Here is a 21,700-nt window from a genome sequence, read left to right on the forward strand (position 1 = left end):
GGAATGTCAAAAATTATCTCTGGGTAGTGGAATGTGGGGTGAATTATACCTTCTTCTTTGTGCTGTTTTTCTCCATTTTATTACTTTCCTTTAATGATTGAGCACTATAATTTTGGCATCAGATACAAATAACAAATATTATTGCATAAAAAAAGGTTTATTGCTCAAAATGAAATAGAATTTGTTGAGCTCTAAAACAGATATCCTTATAACCATATGGAATACATTTACAACCACAGTTTAAGGAATTTTCTCCTTTAGGATCATACACTTAAACATAGTCTTTTAAGTAGCATATAATTCACCTGGAGAATAAAAATATAGATTCAAAGAACAGAGGCCTATCATTGAAGAACAATAAGAACTTACATTTGGATAAAATATATATTTGTGATTTGTGTCATCTAATCCTTCAGTTGTCAAAATCCTAAATGTTGGGTTTTAACCAAGGAGCTCAAGAACGGAGGGGCATGATCCTGTGATTAACTGGCCTGATCTGCTTTTGGGTGGGGAGTGGAGTGGTCCTGGTCAAGCGTCTCCTCCTGATGATGTGTGAATGAGCTCCACTGTGAGGTTATGTATCATTCTCTCCTCCTTAACATTGCCTTCTCTTACCTTGCCACTAGGCTCTCCTGGCTCTCCTCTCACCTCTTAGGGGACTACTTCTCTCTTTCCTTGGCCAATTCTACTGCCTTCTTCCACCCTGCATTCATGCAGAGGGAGTGTCCAGTAGTCATGTCCTTGTTCCTCTTCCCTCTTCCTCCACTGTCTGCAGAAACCCATCTTCTCCCTGGCTTTCAATTATCACCTCCATGGAGAATATATCTGAGTCTGCATTTTTAGTAGTATTTTTTACCCAAACCATAAACTGACATTTCCATTTCCCTCCTGAGCCAACAGTAAGTCAGAATTTAGATGTCTAAACCCAAACCCATGAATCCCTTCCTCCATCACTAATTTTATTCTTCACTTTGATGCCCTGGTGTTCATAAACATCCCGTTCCCTGGATCCCAGTTCTTCAATGGTCCTGGTCTCATCTCCCCCCATGTTACAGATTCGTTCTACCTCTTCTGTTCTTCTCCATCCATCTCTGCTTCCTGTGCCCATTAACACCATTCATACCTTAGGGAACTGCAGAGGTCCTAGAGAAAAGGAAGTCCATGGAGTCCATCATAGGAACTCCATTAATTTTCTAAACAGAGGCCATAATCATATTCTCCTTCCTCTCAGAGTCTATGGTTTCTGATTGCTGAATTTATTCAAGCCATCTTTTCTTCAAACGGCCTTGAGGCCTAATATTTCTTTAAAGATGGATCTTCATTCCCTCATTTGTGCTCTTTCATTCAGATAAATCAGAAAAACCCTATCATTCTATGAATAAATACCATACTTCACCTTCCATTCCCTCTACCTGAAATAGCGTTTTCAGTTCCTCTACTACCCACCTCTAAAAACTTTCCTTATTATTTCAGGGTCATCTATAAAATCATGTTCTTCTCAAATCCCTTCCTGAATCCCTTAACCAGATACATTATTTCTTTTCATAAGCCCTTTTGTCTTATCATTTATTAGTTATCCACTGCTCTGTAAAAAAGTTACCATAAAACTTGGTGGCACAGAGCACAAATATCTGTTGATCTCATAGTTGCCCTGGGTCAGGAATCCAGATGCACCTTGGCTGGATCCTCTGGTTCAGGGTGGCACACAGGCTACAATCAAGGTTTCGGCTGGGGCTGGGACCTCTTCACAAGGCTTCATTTGAAGTATCCATTCCTCAGCTCACTTGTGTGGCAGTCAGGTGGCCTTAGGTCCTTGTTTGCAGTTGGTCAAAGACATTAGTTCCTTGCCACTGGAGTGAGCTTGTGCCCAACAGGCTGGCTGACTTCCTTCAGAACAAGCAATATGAGAGAGAGGGAGAGAGAGGGAGAGAGAGCCCCAAGACAGAGCCAGTCTTTTATATGCTCATCCCAAACATGATATCTTATCACTTCTGTCCTATTCTAATGATTGAGTTGCTAACCTTGGCCCACGTTCATGGAGAAGGAACTCCACAGGACATGGATGCCAGGTGGTGTGGACCTCTGGGGATCATCTCAGTGGCAGCCTACCACAGTATGTTCTTCCCTGCCTGTGTAATTTTAAAATCTCCTCTGTTAAAAAGGTACATTTCTTTTGTGCTGGGGATGTGGCTCAAGTGGTAGCGTGCTCACCTGGCATGCGCGGGGCGCTGGGTTCGATCCTCAGCACCACATAAAAAATAAAATAAAGATGTTGTGTCCACCAACAACTAAAAAATAAATATTAAAAAATTCTCTCTCTCTCTCTCTCTCTCTCTCTCTCTCTCTCTCTCTCTCTCTTTTAAAAAAGGGTACATTTCTTGAGAATGGGGAGTCTTGTTTACCTTTATTTCTCTTTTCACACTGGCACAGGGGCCTCTATTGAGAAGCCCATCATTGTATTTTTGTTGAATTGAACTGAAGCTAACTAACTGATAAAAGAAGTAACAACTATGGACACAGACAGAAAAGGCAATGCCTTTTCTCAACTTGGAGAGTCTGCTTTCACCTGGAAAGCAGAAATGCTCATGGGGATCAAGAGGAAGAGGTTTGCTTAAGCTTTGTAGAGTAGCTAGAAGGTCATTGGAGTTCTTTGAGTCTGAGAGGGAATGTTTCAAACTTCAAGGTTGGGACATGGGGGACTCTAAAATTCCATGTCCCTAAGGTAGATAGAGACAAAGCACTCCCCTTCCCCTTCCCCTTATTTAGTACTTGCACAAATATAAAGGTATATGTGTACTTTCTGTCATCATTCCTATCTGGAATGCTCAGAATCTCATCTGAGTATGGCTCTCCTGCCTGGACCTCTCTCTTTCTCTCTCTCTGTCCTGAGACTATGTCACTCTCTTTCCTTACTGTCAATTTTGTTATATTTAAGATGTGACCACATTTTGCCCCAACCTTCATGACCTGTTTTAGTTTATCGTACTGCACATCTGTCCCTTTCATTGACACGCCCTTCTTTCCTTCATTCTCCTAGATTTCTAGCTGAGTTTTTCTGCTACTATGGAAAAGCTTTCTTTGCTTTGCTAGTTAAATGTCCTTGGATCACTCAAATTCCCCCTGAATTTTTTTAAGGCATTAAAAGCTTATATTTCATGGAGCTGGGGTTGTGGCCTAGCACCGGTGAGGCCCTGGGTTTGGTCCTCAGCACCACATAAAAATAATTAAGTAAAATAAAGGTATTGTGTCCAACTACAACTAAAAAATAAATATTTTTTAAAAGCTTATATTTCAGTATCTCATTGTCTGACAAACATAAAGCTCTGCAGACGAGTAGTATCTTTTGCCTTCTACAATTCTAAGGTGAATTTGGAGACTTAGTACAAAATAGTACTGTGACTGCTCTGTCTTCTCATTCTTTTAGAAAACAGTGCTCAGAATTCTCAGCTGCCCCCTAGAGACTCCAAAATGAATGGGCAGTGAGCAGTCAAAAGGCTAGGTGGGTTCCATAAATACCCAATTCCTTAATTCCTTAATGTATACCCATTTTCAAGGTGTACACTTTAGTTTTTAAGCAGGGGATGAATGTTTTCTGAAACCATCCCTGTTCTGGAAGTTACAAGCTCCAACATTTGCAGGGACCTGATAAATTACTAATCAATGGAGCGGTCCTTGTAGGGCTGTGTTGAACTGGAGAACATGTATTACATTCAAAGGAGGTTGCTGCCCTCAGCCCTAACAGAGGGTGATCCCACTGTTGCTAATTTCCTGATTTTTCATAGAATTCTGAAATCTTGAGAATCTGAATTTTTAAGTGCTAAGAACCAATTTAATCTCTAAATGTATGACCTTTTTGGGGCCATCTAGAAAATACCTATGATTGAAAGCAATCTGTGGACTGCTGGCTTATGACCTTTCCTGTACCTCCTCGCCAGGTGCTTATGTAGCGTCCCTGGTGCTACAAGGTCAAAGGAAGACAATTAAGGAAGCAAAAAAAAAAAAAAATCAATAGCTATGAAAGAAGGCCAGGTTGTCTTAAATAATGAGCATTAATGCACCTTGATTCTTTGGAAAAAGCGGTATAAATATTAAAATGTACAACACCTGATATGTCAGATTATAAAAATTCATGTCCCATTCTCTAAGACCTAGCAGCAATGAAAACGCAAAACAAAAAGTAAGATCAAATACTATCCACATTTCCCCTGAGACTTGGAAGTGTGTTGTAGCTTCATACAATGTGTGTATAAAATGTAAGCAGAAGATCCACGGGCCTAATTCAACAAGTTTTTCACTTTAAATAAATTGCCAGCTAAATTTCCTTACAATGATGCCCTGACTACTCTGCAGAAATTTAGCTAGCAACTTACGTCAAATAATGAAGCCATTTCCCAAAGCCTCTCAGAGGCTGCCACCACATGGCTGTGGGCCACTGTTCTCTGTCCTACTACCTTCATAGCACTTGGCACCATCTGAAAGTTCTCATTTATTTATTTGTTTGTGTGTTTGCTAGCTGACCCCACTCACCAAGACATAAGCTCCTTGGGAGAGGGAACATGTTGGTCTTGTTCAATTCCATTTCCAGAACATCTAGAACAGTGGTTGGCTTGGGAAATATCTGCCAAATGAAGAAACCCAGATAATCACCACTGTCAGAGCTTTTTCTGCAGTTATGAAGATGACCTGTGATGGCGAATCTCCCGGAGTGAGAGAGACAGGCCTTAACTCTTTCTTGCTGGGCTTCTGGCTCTGTCCTCTACTTTATGTAGGGATAAAGATTCAGTTTCATTTTAAAGTTTAATGGCTGGGAAATAAAATGAGAACAGAGGACAATGACGGAGTAGCTGTCTTAAATATCCATTAAACAGATATGTCTCTTCTGGTGAGAAGGAAATATCGGCGATAAACTGTCCTTGTGTTTTATAGGTTAAAATCAGATTGCTGGGCCTCTCTCTAGAATGAACGGGATGGAGCCTGAGAATTAGCACTTCTGGGTGCATTCCCAGGTGACCCTTGTGCTGGTCTGGAGGTCACAGCTTTCGAACCACTGGTATAAACTGTAAAACAGGATCCAAGTGTCTGCGGTTACGATCACTCACCTCCCATTTCACCACTGTCCCTTTTCTCTGTAACCCCAAATATGCCCACATCTTTTTAACATTAAACCACTTTCCCTTGTGGAAGAAATTCCTTTAGCTTATGAGACAGTCTATCCACCGCAGAATAAAGAGCCATAAAAGAGGGTTTTTTATGATCAACCACAAAGTGGTGGTTTATTACAATGAAACAAAACCCAAGTAGATCAAATAGCGCAAGGACACACTACAAGGTTTCATAAACAGTTATTATTGTTTAATGTGTTTTGGTTGTTAACGGTTACTGAGAATCCACAAAGCACTAAATCCAAGCTGAGGATATCTTTGATCTCCTGATTTCTGGGTAATGGACCCAGCATGGATGGCTGTGCTGTGTGCCATGTACCTCACCATCATTTTATTATTAATTAACTCAGCTTTTTAAAATCCCTCTGCAAAAAGGCATTTTAGAATGAAGAAAGAAAGCTTGTTCACTGCTGATTTATCATCAACCACATCAAGGATTCTATTAGCTGTTTCCTAATTCCTTCCATTTCATGACTAAGGAAAAAATCCAACCTAATTCTGTGGTCTTGGTGGGGTCATTTTCCCCTCCATTTTCTTGTTTTCTAGAATTAAACTTTATTTGTATTATCATCATTTTGAATTATGTTGTAAAATAGTAGTGAATATGTGCACTGCACCTGCTATGTGTTAGATATTGTGTTAAGAATTTCATAGGAATTAAAACATTTGATTCTTACAGCAACAGTTTGAGGGAGGTCCTAGGATTACCCCCGTTTTCTACATGAAGAAATTGAGGCACAGATCCACTGATACCCTTTTGGATAAGTTACTGTGCTATGTGGATGGAGGATATGGTGATTCTTGGCTTTTTTTTTTTTTTTTTTTTTTTTTTTTGTACTGGAGACTCTAAGGGACAAGTTTAAGAATCCAATGTGAAGGAAAGAGTACAACTCAACAGCACAGGTGATGTTGAAGAATGTGAGCTGCAATTATGCTCACTCAGAGCTAATGCAGAGGTGACCGGGAGAGGAAGGTAAGGAGGTCAATCTAGAATGCCACGACCTGGGGCAGTGCTGGGGTGAAGGGCACATGTTGACCTTGGGAACCATTTCTCAGATTTCAGTCAATCAAGCATCCAGCACTGCAACAATGTTCACCACATCTGTGTACCACCTACACTGTGTTTAACATTTGGAGTAACCTTCCTTCTTAAAATGCCATGTATTACAAATTTCACATCATTACTGTAAATATGAGACAAGTGTCACTTGCCAAAAGTAGAGGATAACATAAAAATGAATAGATGATCATTTAAATTATAAAATACTCATCCCAGCTAAATTAACTCATGTACCACAGCTGAAACCCACAGCCACACTTGGGATGAAGTAGCAAGGATGAGTCACAGATTAACATTCTTAATTACTGAATGTTGCTCTTACTTTTTCTTTCATATATATGCTTTTAACTCAACGAACCTAGTTTAATTAATCTAGTTTTGCATATGTTCTTAAAGCTCCTTTCCTTTAGCTACTTGAGTCATAAAATATTTAGTGTGTTGCATTTCATGCAAAAAAACAGTTCAACTCTCATGTCACTGTCTTAACAAGATTTAGGAGCTGTTTTGTAGATTGACCATTTTAAATTCTCTTTGGCATTGGGGTATTTCCCTGCACCTCCAGTAGATACCTGATTAATGAGGCTGTGTGGCCATAGTGCCACAGCCATGGTGGCTGTGTCTCAGAAGAGCTCTCAGTGCAGAAGAGGACTGCTTCCTAGAAGAAGGAGTGAAGATCCTCTGTGAAGATCCCTACCTAGATGGCTGTTTCTATAGGTAGCTCTGGACTTTGTCATTCAAAGACACGTGTTCTTTCCTCCCAAACTGAGAGAGGTTCTTGTTCTTGATTGGAAAGAGAGGGTGTGTGTGATAGTTAGGAGGTACAGGCATTTAGGGGGACAGGAAAGCTTTTATTCCCTTTTATATTTCCTTCCCTTCTTCCTTTCCTTCCTTCCTTCCATTTTTGTCAATCTCAAAAGAATGCTAGAGAGTAAAAGTCTGCACAGTCTGCGTTAACCTCCAACTCCCCAATACAGAACTCTCTCTTAACACTTAGTTTTAGAACTAGTTTTAAAAGTTCTAAAAGTGATAGGGCCCATGTGTTTCTTTGGTATAAACTGTCCCATAAATCTACAAAATCATCCACATTGATATTACTATACTTAGATCATATTAATCTGGTTATACTCAACCTAAAAGGGAATGTTCTGACCCTTTGCCAGAAAACTCCCTTCCATATGGGATAGATGAAGAAGAAAAAAAAGGTATATATTTTAGGAATAGCCAAAGATCAGAAGATGATGACCTGAGAAGATGTCCTACACCCAACCCCTGGATTAGAAAAACATGAGAGGGTATCCAAAGGGAGTCTGGTATAAACAGGGGCATTCATACATGTGGAAAACATGGCGATGGAGTATGGCTTTTTTATCTTCTGAGGTCTGTCACTCTCTCTGCAATGACTACCTCCCACATGCAATCTTCTGCCTCTATTTTCCTCTCCAGGATCATATGTGCCTTCTTGCCATCGCCCTGGCACAGACTGACCTTAAACATTTAAACCTTCTGAGCTATCAGAGCTAAGACCTGGAAACTGTAAACTCAGCAATGGGCCACCTTTATGAGCAGCAGAGAACACCTGGACATGTGACAGAGAAGGACGGCTGAGCTCAAGTACAAAAGCATTCAAGCAACCATCCTAAAACATCTCTTTATCAGAATGAATGAAAATGTTCACCAAATTGTCAACAGAAATAATTCTAATGGAGAAAATTATAAACTTACCTGCATCATCTGGGTTCTATGGCCTGTGGTAAGAGGTTTGTGTCCATGATTTTTATTAATTGCCTTCATTCTTAAAGACTGTTTTTTTTTTTCTTTGTTGGCCAATGTTTCAATTAAATATTTGATTCAGAGGCATCTTAACAGATTTAGCATGCCAAGGTCAGCACTTCTCTTCCTGTGTACCCAAAATACCTTTATTCTGTTCCTGGCCAGCTCTCATGAATAGGCATTGTGGGGAGAGAGGCTATGCATGGACTAGTACAAATCCATTGTCACTGCAGGAAGAACTCAACATATAAAATCTTTTAGTGCTAGATTACTAGAAACATCTTGTATATGAAGGACAATCAGACAGTATAGCTTTAATGTCAAACTTTGGATGTCCCTAAAGTCAAGATACTATTAATAATTAAGTGTCCTGTTTCATGGAAATCATTGAAAAGCGTGAAAGCAAAAGTAGTACATTGCGATACTACTAGCTTATCAGCTTTTAGGGACGTCAGCCTGTGGGCATATATACTGCTCCGGCTCTCTGTGACACTCATGGACCAGAGAGAAGAAACAGCCCTTAAAAATATGCCACACTAAGCTCAAGCCCTACAACTCTTGAGAAAATGAAACCAATATAATGAAAAAATGTAGAGAGACATAGGCAGGGCACGTGACCAACCCCATCTGTGTGAGTTACCACCAAACATAAGAAATATCCTTATTAGCAAAGTTAGAAGGCAACACACTCTCTCAAAAGGTCAAAAAGAGAAAATTTTCAGTGACTGCTAGCAGATCAGGAGTAACAAAGGAGAGCTTTTCACACCCTGCACCTGTGTCTGCTGCTAGTTAATGAATTAACACAAACTCCCTAACTGAAGCTTTTCACTTTTCACATTTAGGAATATTTGACAAGAAAAAAGTGGCCAATTCTTCTCACCTTGAAAAGCAATTTTATGCTATCCAAGTTGGACCATCAGCAACTCTGAGTTATTTTCATATGAAAACCAGAGTCTCTATTTTATACACGTACAAAAGTCTCGTCGTGAGGGACCAATGTGAAGAAGTATGATGTGTCCTGACAATAGAATATCAGGCAATTATAGTTTCTTTTTTTTTGAATAATATTTTCTTATAAAGGAACATGTCCACAATATCCTAGTAGGGGAAAAAAGAGTAGATTGCAAACTATTCATATAGTGTGTTTTCAAGTCTATTATATCACATTGCATTGTGTTATATACACATATATACACACAAAACATGCACAGTAAAAATTACTGGTAAGAACCCCCCCCCCCCAAAAAAAAAAGTTAACTGTTAATTTCCCATAGGTTTGGATGTAGGTCAATTTCATTGTATCCCTTCCCAAGTGTCTTTAATAAACATCAAGTACCTTTAAAATAAGAAAATCATAAATGTTGCTTTTAACCTGGATGTAAACTTAAGAGTCTTCTAACCTCTGCACCACAATTTCTTCTTCAATACCACTATTGGAAAAACATGATGACCTAGAGATTAGAAAAATAGCTCAGAGGACTCAGGGCCAACCATAGATAACCATCCTGAAATAAGAATTCCAATAAAATTGAAACCAGATGGATGGAAAGAAACTGTCTACTGGCTTGGGGACACTTTCCTTTCTTCTGTCTCCTTAAGCCAAGGTTAAGTCAACCCATCAGTCTCTCAGCTCAGATCTGCTCTTTGGTTCCATCACCAAGCCCAGGTTTCAAAAGCGAAGTCAACCCAGGTTGTCTGGTTCTCTTATTACCCTTTTCATTCAGTGGCTGATGACAAGCCTTTCTGAAATCTATTCCCCCCAAATACCCTGTTCTTATCTTTGAATTGTTTTGCAATCACACCTGAAGAAGCAGCTCAACTTAATGACCTGCATAAAAGCAGTGTTGAGACTTCAGAGGTAAACAGCGCTCGTCCTTCTGCTCCTCCTCTTCCTCCTGAGGGCTGAATCCCAGAGATCTGTTCCTGAACCCCCACCCCCACCCCCACCCCAAAAGGAAGTACACAAACACAATGACTAGGGCTCTGGGAACTCAGGAAAAAAAAGATAAGGGAACATTTGAATGTGAGGATCTGCAGTAATCCCAACTCAAGAAACACCTTCAAAATATGTAATCCAGTGGCCCCATAAATTCTCATAAGTATGTTAGTACTTATCACTTACCAAGCAATAGGAAACGTCACCCTGATGTTGACCATATCAAATAGTAGGACTAGACAATCACCTTAGGTTCCAAATGTTAAGTGTCACCATAAGCACATTTCTTCTTGCAGTGCACTTGGTTTTTGTTTTGTTTCTTTGTCCTATTGTTGATAATCTCAGTCACTAGGAACTATGATACTGAAGCGGCAGGAGCAGTCCTTGGCTCATGGTAAATGTGAAATAATTATGTTTGGGAAGAAAGCAAGCAGGGAAGGGAGAAAGGCAAAGAGAGAAGAAGAGACAAAGAGGAGGAAAGGGAAGTCAGAGGGAGAAAGGGAAGGGAGGAAAATTCTCGAAGCCACAGGTTTGTGCATGGCTGTTTGGGCAGGACTGTACTTTACAGAGATGGGACTTGCCTGATTTCCATGACTTTCCACGTGACCCCCTGGTGTTGCTAACCAGTGCTCAACTCTTCTCTCTATTAAGAAATTCTCTGTAGTCAATATAAATCCTTTCTGCTTGATCTTAAGCCCACTTACTCTTGTTCGGTCTCAGGAGAAAGTGAACAGCTGATCTCCACACTTGGTACAATTATTCCTCATACATTTAAAGAGAGTAAGTCATCACTTCATTGGCTTCTTATTCTTCCCCTTAATGACCCAAATTCCCATAGCCTTTCTCTGCGGATCCTGCATTCTAATCCCTTAATCCAATGGTGCATATTAGTACTCAGTTCAAAGATGGTAAGAATAGTGTGTTGTCAAGCGATGGTTTCAAGAGAACCAGAACAAGCCCCTTTGACACAAGGAGCTTCTATTCTAACCCTTAGAAAGAGCATGGATATTCCCCTGGAGTAAGTGTAGATTGTTCTCTGAGGTGGGAAGATGGGACGCAGTTGGTACAGGTACATTTAAGCAGTTACCAATATTTACTGGTCTACTCGGGAGTGCCTTGCACCGCTCTGGGCACAGAAGAACAGTGACGATGCAATCAGATGTGGCTCCTGTGTTCACGAACAGGCTGTCAGTTTTTCCATAAAAGAATGTGTATGCATGTGAGGGGATGGGGAGGCTGTTTTATTTTTTGTCAGTTGAAAGCTTTCGAATTTTATCTGCCACAGGAGCAATTAACCTCTATTACATTATCACCAAATTGATCACTGAGGATATATGGTCACAACTGCCCTTGGAAGATAGTCTCACACAGCATCCACAGCTGGAGTTAGTGCTGTCTCCTGGATGTGAAGTTGCAGACACTAGCATCCCATCTTATTCATCCCAGGCTCCAGATACTGGTATTCTGTCCTTACTATACTGCTGTGGCTGCTATAGCTCTTGAGGGGTCTTTCTTTTCTCGGTTGTGTTACCCTCCCTCCCACTGATCCACCCATTAATTTATCAGCACTATTATGGGTCCAGCACTGAGTGCCAATCACTTTCATTTCTAGCCCTTCCTTCACTGGTGAATGTGGCTGTGACATCTCAGTTCTGCAAACAATGGGTCCTGGGAGTCCAAAGAATGAACTCAACAACTGAGAATGCTTTAATCTATAAGGAAAGGGCATTTTCTAGTGGGTAAGGGCAGAGAAGAGAGTGAGTTTATAAGACACACCTCTGGTGTCTTTGGGGAGAAGATAAGCAGGGATGTGAATTTTACATATCTTCCTTTAATTCTGACCCAGACAGCCCCTTTAAGTTCTGTTTACATCTTCTGGCCTAAAAATGCATCATCATCATTTCTTGAAGTCATTACTCTGAACACACCCCCACTGCATTTCATTTTTATTATCCCCATTTTAGGAACGATTAAATGGAAGCAGAGAGCAGTTGCAATGAAGCAAATCATGAGAGGCTCTGATAGAGACAGAAGCCTGAAAGCTGGTTGAAACTGCTTCTCTGTGCCAGATTATTTTTAATGCAAGTTTATGCAGCTGTCCCCCACTTAGAGAGTCTTACAAATGAGCCCACTCTGCACTCGATCATTTTTTCGCCACCCCCTGCCCTTTTCAACTCACCTTGCCATGTCTGCCCGCATGCGTACACGTGTGTTTCTTACTAAATGTCCTTCACCACATTCCTACACACCAGAGATGTTCTTGGCTTTCCGTGAACACAATTCTGATTCAGAGATCTCTTTGTTATTCTAGCCCCTATCCCGTCTAAGGACAGGATGTAGGATCCCACTAAAGGGTCATAAAAGGTTGAGTAAATGTATCAAATCTGTTCATATTTGTAATATTTTCAGAGGAATACATAAGATACTGGCAACAGTGGTTGCTCTGGGGAGGGAGACTAAGGACTTTTTATTACACGATCGTCTGTATCATTTACCTTTCACCATGTGCCAATGATACCTGGAAAAATCGCATTTGATCTTTACAACAGCTTTATGTAAAACCCTATTTTACTAAAGGGAAACAAGTATTTGCAGTTATTCATTCAGGTTTATAGAGCTGACAAACGGCCACACAGGGAGCAGAATGCAGGTCTTCTGATTTCCAGAACCACAGCCTACGTTGTGTTGACTTTGAGTTTTTTCAGAGGAACCAAATTTATAAGACAGTAGCTTTGGGGCTCCTTGTAAGAAACTGAATGAACCCTGTGGAATCCATCACCCGGAGTGCACCAATCAACGATTCTTCCTCCAGCTGAGGCTCCTTGTTAAAAGCTGTTTACGCACAGCTCCACTGGATACTGAGCCTCCCTGAAGATCTCCCCTAGGTCCTTCACTGGAACTGCAACAGTCACTCCAAGCCTGGGAAAGGTACCCTCTCCCGGTCTCTTCAGCAAACCACTTTGTCTGAATGGGGGATTTTCAGAGTCAAAGTAAAATATTGGTCAATATCTAACTTTCCTAAGCATACAAATTTTTCATTTATTTAACAATTATCTTTGAATGGTCACTCTGAGCCAAACACTCTTCTTGAGTGTTAGAATTATAGAGATGAGCAAGGTCCTTGTCCCCATAAAGCCTCCGTCCTGGTGTGAAGAGACCAGTAATAAATAAGCAAGCAAATAAATAAGGAGGATGCTGGATAATAAGTATCATGAAGAAAATTAAAATCAACTTGTGAAAGAGTGACTCGGTAGCCTTTCTGGTGAAATGATGTTTACCTAAATGACAAGAACATATGCCCTAGGAACTACTGTATACTCCAGCTCTCACTCCAATTTCCATTCCAGTCTCCTATTTATTTGCAACATAAATGGTAATCCCAGCAGTGACAGCTGTGAGAGACCTAACCATCTTCTTAGTCTCATGCCATCATTTTAAAGAAAAGGAAAGAAGAAGCAAGAGAAGTGAAAAGAGCCAGCCCTCGGCTAGTGAGTGCCTAGATGAGTAGCTCCTAACCCAGGTGATCCTGCAAATCCGGCTTCCCTCCCTGCTAATCTTTCCAGCGTCCAGCAACTCCCTGTAGAACACTCACCCTGGTGCCTGCCTCTCTGGAGTCACAGACACCAAATCTTCCTGGACCACAGTGTACCTACTGCAACAGTATCAAGGATCTTGAGAAAGACCCTAGAGGCCAAAATAATAGTGGAAGAAAAGGTCCAACCTTTTATAGTGCAATTTACCCACATCTCATCCATTTGCCAGAGCTGCTTTTGGGTCCTGTGGCTCCTCCTGTTTATGGGTGACTCCCTAACAGAACTTGAGTTTGGGAGCTGCATGAATCTGTAAACCCCAAAACACTAAACATCTCTCTTCAGAAATGTTCCCTGGTTTTACCAAGTTGATATAAAAATCTTCTATTCTTCTAATTTCTCAACCCCTCTCAAAATGCTTTACAAAATGATTAACCACAGAATTTCTTTAAATAGCAAGTTCCTTCAGTATATTCAAAGTATGATCTATAAAAATTCAATCTACATAAAGATTTTATTCCCCCCTTCAAAAAAAAATTGAAAACCCAGCTATTGTATCAAGGGCAATAGCATAAACTTGGACTCTTAATGACAGATTTTGGACTCTCATTATGTAATGAGAGTCATTCAAAATGAATGTAATCATTCATTTTGCAAAAATTTATTGAACTGCTCTATGCAATTCACTCTTCAGGCTGCTGTGAGGACACACCATAAGACGACGTAGCCTCTGCCCTCTGGAGTCATGCATGCACACAACGCTAACCCAAGGAGGGTGTGACAGGGCAGCAACAGAAATGTGGAGTGAGGCTTCAGGGAAAGGGAGGGAGCATTACACTGCAGTCAGAGATCGGGGAAGGAGGCAGTGACATCTTAACTGGGCTTTGAAGGGTGCTTGTGAGTTGTATAACTGTACAATGCGTTCCAGGAAAAGGAAACATTATGACATGCTGTACAGGGGCAAGACATACAGGGCACATTCTCAGAAAAGAAAGGAGTAGGAAATGAGGAGGAAGAGGCAGGCCTTGGAAAGTAGACCAGAGCCAGTGCAAACATGGGTAAAATGTGGACCCAACAAGTAAATCGTAGAAACCTTGAGTGGGTTTGGGGCAGGGAAAGAATACACAGTTGTGCTTTAGGAAGCTCATTCCAGCACCCACATGTGGGGATGATCTAAACAAAGGATGGGTCAGGGACAAAGAGGCCTGTTCAGAAAATTATCCCTGGTTCCTGGGTCATATTTAAAGTATGGCATGACCAGGAGAGCTAGGATTGATAAACATCAGAAGGGGGGTCTTGGGGGAAAGGGTTGAGGGCCATGGGCCTCAGATCCCAGCCTAAGGAAGGGATGCTGCAGGACTATGGGTGGTTTCTCTTTAAGGACAGTTATGAGATGCCTCCTGCTTGAGACTGTAATCATGAGTCCACTGCATGAAAGCCACTCCAGCTGGACGCCTTCTGAGCCATGTTTGAAGTCTCAGTTATTAATAACTTCTCTTTTGGAGATATACAGAAGTGTCTGTTATACATGAGGAGCCAGAACACTTCTGAAATCATGATGTCTTTACAGCAGCAGCAAGAAGCAGCTTGACTGGGGTGGAGAGCAGAGTCCAGGGAACAACCATTTCTGAACAGATCATAACTCAGTGGAGGGAGGGTAACTTAATCAAGAGCATCAGGCACAACGTAAGCTTTATAACTATGCCTGATGACAGCGACTATTTGGTAGACTGAGGTCTCTCAAAACTCCGAGTATCAGGTTCCAGGTTCCAGTACCTGAGCCATACGTGTCTTGTTCACAAGTGGGTATTCCATAACTAACCATCCTGGGATCTCTGCGACAAGATTATGAATTTCAGGGAGTTTATCTCTGGTCTCTTTCTGGCTGTTCTTTCTAGAAATGTATAGCTTAGTTCTATAGTTTGAAGCATGAATGTCCTCCAAAGGAGGCTCCCCCACTTACCTATCAGGCTATTGGAAGATGGCTTTAGGACCTGGGGTCTAATGGGAGGATATTAGGTCATTGGGGCAAGGGGATATTGGAACCCAGGCCATTCCTGTCTCTCTCTGCTTCCTGGCCACCATGAGGTGGGTGAACAGGCCTCTTCCACCACATGCTCCCTACTATGATGCCTCACCACAGGCACAAAGCAACAGGGCCAGGTGACCATGGACTGGAACCTCTGAAACCATAAGCCAAAATAAATCTTTCCTCCCTAGAGGTTGAGTTATCTCAGGTATGTTGTCACAGTGATGGAAAACTGACTAACACACTTGGTTTCCACTGGAAACCATACCGACATTTTAAAAGCCTGTTTCAGCCAATTGGCATGAACTTGTCTTTAAGCAGTTTCCCAATGTGTTTTCATGGAATATGACTATCACAAACAAAGGGGGTCTTGGGGTCAAATAATTCACGGAAGTGCCATATTAGATAAAATTTCAGACATTTGTTTGCTATTTGAACTTTCAAATGCTAATATGTCCTGAGATGCTCCTGGGGTGGGAAATAATAATTAGTATTTCTCAATTATATTTATCTGCAGAACCACTTTTTAGTGAAGTGTCTCGAGGGACAAGCATCCAATAAAACATACCTGGAGAAAGACCAGTGATGACATTACTCTTGGGAACATCTGTGTTTACTTAGGAATCTGAAATAATAACTAAAGCTAAATATTTATTGAGTGATCACTGTGTACCAGGCAGCTTTTCAAGTATTTTATAGGTATTAATATATTTAATCTTCATATCTGTGATATGAGTTCTATGATTATTCCTATTTTATAGTTGAGGAAATTGAGTTTAGAATAGTAAAAAGACCTGCCCAAAGTCCTAAAAAAAATAAGATGGTGAGCAGCAGAGCCAGCCTGATGCCCACAGACATTAATTTCTAATGGTAGAATTTTAAATATGGTGATCAGCTGGCAGTGGGAGAGATTCTGAACAGAGCTGTGCATGGTAACTCTTCAATCACAGTAAATCTCTGCATGTTTGCTCATCAACTAGGCTTTATGGGTCTTCTCAGACACTGTGTAGGACACAACTTCTGAATAGTACCATCCGTTTGGTCTCTTCACCAAATTATGTTATATTACACATATATAACCTTCCATTAAAACAGTCATGGTTCAGACAGCATTGTAACCACCAGTGATAAACAGAAATGTATAAAGGAAACAATCTCTTGATGACCAAAGAAGCAGTAAAATAAAGATGCAAGTTTTGAGATCTAGTTTCTCCTGTGTTCTCCAAGTTTTGACCTCTTGTACCCTGGGTCTAGGGATGAAAACCAAGGGACTTCTTTCCTTTAACGTGTCACAAACTTTTACATCCCTACCCCTCTATTTTGCTCAAGAATTGCCAAAGACATGTCCTACCCTCTCCCACTTCCTCTCCTTGTTCAGAAGGATTATCACCAGTTTCGGGTGCATCTGGTAGCCATCTTCACTGAAGGACAGATTTCTCCCTTCAAAAGTGACATTGATCAGATACCTGAAAAGATAAAATAAAAGTAGGATTAAAAACATGAAAATGGCATCCAAAAGCAAGATAGCCAGGTAGAGGGAGAGAAAGGTGGATGGAGACAGATGCAGAGAGAGATACAGATAGATATCATCAGAATATACAGATATCATCCGAAAACTTGCTTCTCCTTAACTCCCAGGTGATTATGCAATAGAATCATCCAAGTATTCACCTATAGAAATCATATAACAAAACAGTATAATAACTTAAAATAAGGCCACCTGGTTTGAGTTCAGTCTGTAGCTATGACTTGGAGCAAATCATTTAGCATTTGTAACCTCATTTTCTCCCCCTATCTGCAGAAAGTGAGGATAATAAAAGGCCCACCTTAATATGTTTGTAAGGCTTAAGTGGGATAGCTAGGTTAAGCACTTACCATGGGGCCTGGAGCAAAATAAAACCTCAGTAAGTGTAAACAATTATTCATAAAAGGAGGTAAAGTGGGTAGAGGAGGTAGAGACAAGAAAAAAAAGTGACATAGCTGGACACGGTGGCACCTATAATTCCAGTGGCTCCGGAGGCTGAGGCAGGAGGATCTTGAGTTTAAAGCCAGCCTCAGCAAAAAGTGAGGTGCTAAGCAATTCAGTGAGATCCTGTCTCTAAATAAAATACAACATAGGGCTGGGGATGTGACTCAGTGGTTGAGTTCCCCAGCATTCAATTGCTTGTTAAAAAAAAAAAAAGGAAGAAAAGAATGAGACAAAATTCTGCTAAGAAAGATGGCATGTGGGAATTTAGGCCCTCTCCCCATTCTCTAGAAAAGCACATACTCTCTAACTCTTACTGAGGACTTGCCCAGGCTATATTTCTCAAAGTTGTGTGATGAGTCCTATTGGCACCACAGAATACATCTGAAAACCAGGGTTTTGTATTATGTATAATGAGCAGAAAATACCTGAGGGTGGGAATAGCAAAGGAGGGCATTTCAGAGTGCACTAGGGACATGAGCACAAATTAGCAGAAATTCTGGAGGTAACTGAAGTCATACCAATTGTCTTCCTCCTGGACACCTATACCCCAGCCCCTGGGTTCCTTTGCAGCTGACTGTGATCTCAAGCGCAGTTTCTTCACTGGAAATTCCCACTAGGTATCCTCAGTACAACTGCATTAATACAACCAGCCTGATGGTAATTAATGTCCTTTTACTACAGTGGCCCAAGGAATCAATAATGATTAGCTCTGCGTTCACATGACTTGCTCCTTGAGCTTTGGCCTGATGCTGCTTATAAGATGGATCTCTGTTAAGAAGTAAAGGGGGCATCTTACAAGAACAATGGAAGAGGCAGCTTTAAGGTCCCTCTTTTAATGCTTCTCTTTCAATGAAACTGGGAGACTCTTGGAATCTTTCAGGTCACACTACGTTAAATGAAAAGGTCACTAGAATTCACAGCCTTTTGACAACCATAAGGATGTCTAGGCAGCATGACCCATATCTTCTGGATCAGTTCTCACTTCTAGAATTTTGGGGGACATTTTTCAGCCTGTTATTCCCTTGCTTCACAAATGCAATCAAGAGTACAAAAGATGCCCCCAAAGTAAAGAATCCTAGAACTTTACTACTGAAAGAGATTGTTACAATCAGGTAGCTCACCACATGTTGGAGGGGACACCACCCCTAACAACATCATAAAACCGGTCGTCTTAGCTCTTGATTACTTCCATTCTTGGGGAACTTACCTTACCATACCATCCTCCACCCTCAAGCCACCATCTCACAGTTCTATCTTACTTTAAGTCAAAATCTGCTCCTTTGTAATTTTTTGATACTTTGTTCCTTTTTAAGATATTTTATAGTCTTGTTCTAATCCTTTTTCCAGATGAGAGTTCCTCATGGTATTGGAAGACATTTAGCATGGATCCCTTATAAAATCAATTTTCATTTTTAAAGAAACCCTGAGTTCATTTAAGTTGATAGATTAGGAAACAAGCACATTATTTACCCAATGTTACATTACTAATTGAAAGCAGAAATTAGCACTTGAAGTAACGTGTCCTTTCTGTGATACTACCCTTATTCTCATATGTAACATTGGGTTTAACATCCACAGTCTCCTTCCATATCTGTCATATGCTCCAATCAGCTAAGTGACACACCTCGGATCCAACTCAGGGCTCCACATAGCATCTTCTCTGTTCCTTGAACTGCTTCTCACCTCTTAGCTCAGCACTACTTCCCCAAGCCCATCACTGGTTTGAAGAAAACAATTAGGTCTCCCATCGTTTGGAACAATCCCAACACCCAATCTAAAGCCCTGTAGAATTCTTTCTAAGGAATACAATTACAAAACCACAAAACAGAGTATTTTAAACTAACAAAGTAGAATTTAAGCACCCAGCATCAGTAACTTGGAAAATAGGTTCTTACCATGACAATACTGGATTACTTAGAATAATTATTAGAAGTCTTCAGAAGAAAATGAAACACACAAAATAGTTTAGTCCCATCTCTTTTTCTGAATGAAGGAAGAAAGGAGAAAGAGAGAGAGAAAGGAAAGACAAGAAAGAAGCAAAGGAGTAAAATAAATTACTTGGCTTGAGCACCCATTTTTCTACCAGATATGACTCTGACTTTTGACTTTATCTAAAACACCATTAAAAATACTTAAAGAAAGTTTCCATTTCAGAGGGCGATTATAAAATAGAAGTCCTAGAAATAATTCAACTAACCATCTGCATGAATGGAATAAGCATATAGCCTCTCAAGATGACTCCTTTGAAGGGGACATCCTTGAATGGGGTATATAAGATGAGAAATTTGAAGTTTCCAGAGATGAACCACACTCATGGGCAATGTAACTGGCTTGTAGTTAAATTTCTCTGGTTATTCTTGCTCCAGATCCTCCCAATTTTCTTTAGGAACTGTTTTCCTTCTAGAGTAGTCACCCTTTTCCTACTGTGAAAGTTAACTTGATCTACCTAATATCTAAGCACTTCTCAGATATTTCACATTTATCAACAATGTTAATAAAATTTTGACAGTATACAAAATATTCTTCTCCAAAGTATTTTCAATCATTTATATCCTTCAGCAGTGTGTATATATATATATATATATATATATATATATATATATATATATATATATATATATATTAATCATTCACATTGTGTTTTTCTGAGTAATTCCCTGTGATGTGACACCATTTAGCTATTAGTGAGGAGTTTGCAAAATATACACCATCCTTGAGCAAGGATCCTCTGTGAGTAGCAGAACAAACTAATCCACTCAGTGAAGTGAAGACTGTGGAGGGAAAAAGGTGTGTGTGTGTGTGTGTGTGTGTGTGTGTGTGTGTGTGGTTCCCTTCTAAACATGTGACCTTGGCACCAAACCCTCAGTTATTCCTCTTTAAAATGGAAGACATGGTTTTACCCCCAGTTTCTCAGGGCAGACTGTTGTAATGAACAAATGAAATAGTGGAAAAGAAAATTATATACAATGTTATACAAATATAAAACAGGGAGCATTAAAAGAATAGGTGAACATGATTTATATACTTAGAACTAAGAAACTTGCTAAATTTTGAAACTCAGTGAATAAAAATAGGAATAAACTACATTTTAACAAGACCAACCTATCAACAGAATACATCTGAGGAATAGAGTTTGGATTGCATATGTGGAGGATAAACTAGATCAAATGGTCATATTAATCAATTTAACTTTCTATAAGACCTGAAAATATTCAACTACCCTTGCCTCTTGCAATACTTTATCAATTTTGAATATCAGTTAAAACCTCATAGCTTTTGTATGTAAATCCTGGGTAAAGGATTAAACTATAATTAAGATTAAAGGATCCCATAGACAATCTACTTTTCTAGCAACATGTCACCCTCAAGTGCACAGTCTGAAATCCTAGCTTCAAGTGGGAAATTCAAAAGTTTTCCCCATAAGACCCCTGCACACCCTATTAATTTGACATAGTTTAAAAAACTGCTTGATTTGTCTCTAGTATGTAGTTTGACACCTAAGAAATCTGAGGGCTTGTCTCATAAAGTTCTTTTTGTTTTTTGTTTGTTTGTTTGTTTGGTTGGTTTTTTTTTTTTTTTTTTTTTTTTTTTTTGGTAGTGGTGCTGGGGATTGAACCCAGGGCCTTATTCATGTAAGGCACATACTCTACCAGCTGAGCTATATCCCCAGCCCCAATAAAGTTCTAATTCAGAATTCAGAATCTCAGATTGATAGAACTAGTAGAAAAAAAATAGAAAGTCTACACTGAGCTCCCTTATTGTAGAGAGGAGGTCCCAAGATGCTAAATGACTTTTTCCCAAGTGACCTTCCTACTCAGGACTGGAACTCAAGTCTTGATTCTCAGTTCAGGGTCTTTTTTCATGACATCAACAACTGAAGTGAAATCAGTTTCTCAAAGACTCTGGTGTGCATTCTAGTATTGTCATATCACATGTCATGGCCTGGACCACAGAGGCCCCTAATGCAGACTGAAGAAAGCAAAATCCTTCTCCTTTCCTGCTTGCCTCCTTGTTGAGAAAGAGCCTCAGAATCCTGATGGGCTCAGAGCCAACACATTTGTTTTATATGGCCAAAGTCACACTCCAGTGCATTTAATGGGGTCGAGCTGAGGTTAACAAGCCCTTGTGCCTATGTGACTTTGGCCATGTCACGTAGAGCTCATCCGCTGCACCATACTGATGCTTAAGGCAATGATGGAGCAGCATGCCCTGTGTGGGAGGCACTTGAAGACACCCTACCAGAA

General features: G+C 40.3%; 1 protein-coding gene across 1 annotated transcript in view; it reads right to left on the minus strand.

Annotated features, from left to right (window-relative positions):
* Grin2b (glutamate ionotropic receptor NMDA type subunit 2B) overlaps window positions 1–21,700 on the minus strand; it is a 398,278-nt gene that overhangs the window by 87,637 nt on the left and 288,941 nt on the right. The window contains exon 6 of the mRNA XM_076852688.1: window positions 16,839–16,953. Within this exon, the coding sequence (XP_076708803.1) occupies window positions 16,839–16,953 (115 nt within the window). The remainder of the gene's footprint in view (window positions 1–16,838; window positions 16,954–21,700) is intronic.

The sequence above is a fragment of the Callospermophilus lateralis genome, chromosome 4, assembly GCF_048772815.1.
Source record: "Callospermophilus lateralis isolate mCalLat2 chromosome 4, mCalLat2.hap1, whole genome shotgun sequence".
In the NCBI taxonomy this organism is placed as follows: domain Eukaryota; kingdom Metazoa; phylum Chordata; class Mammalia; order Rodentia; family Sciuridae; genus Callospermophilus; species Callospermophilus lateralis.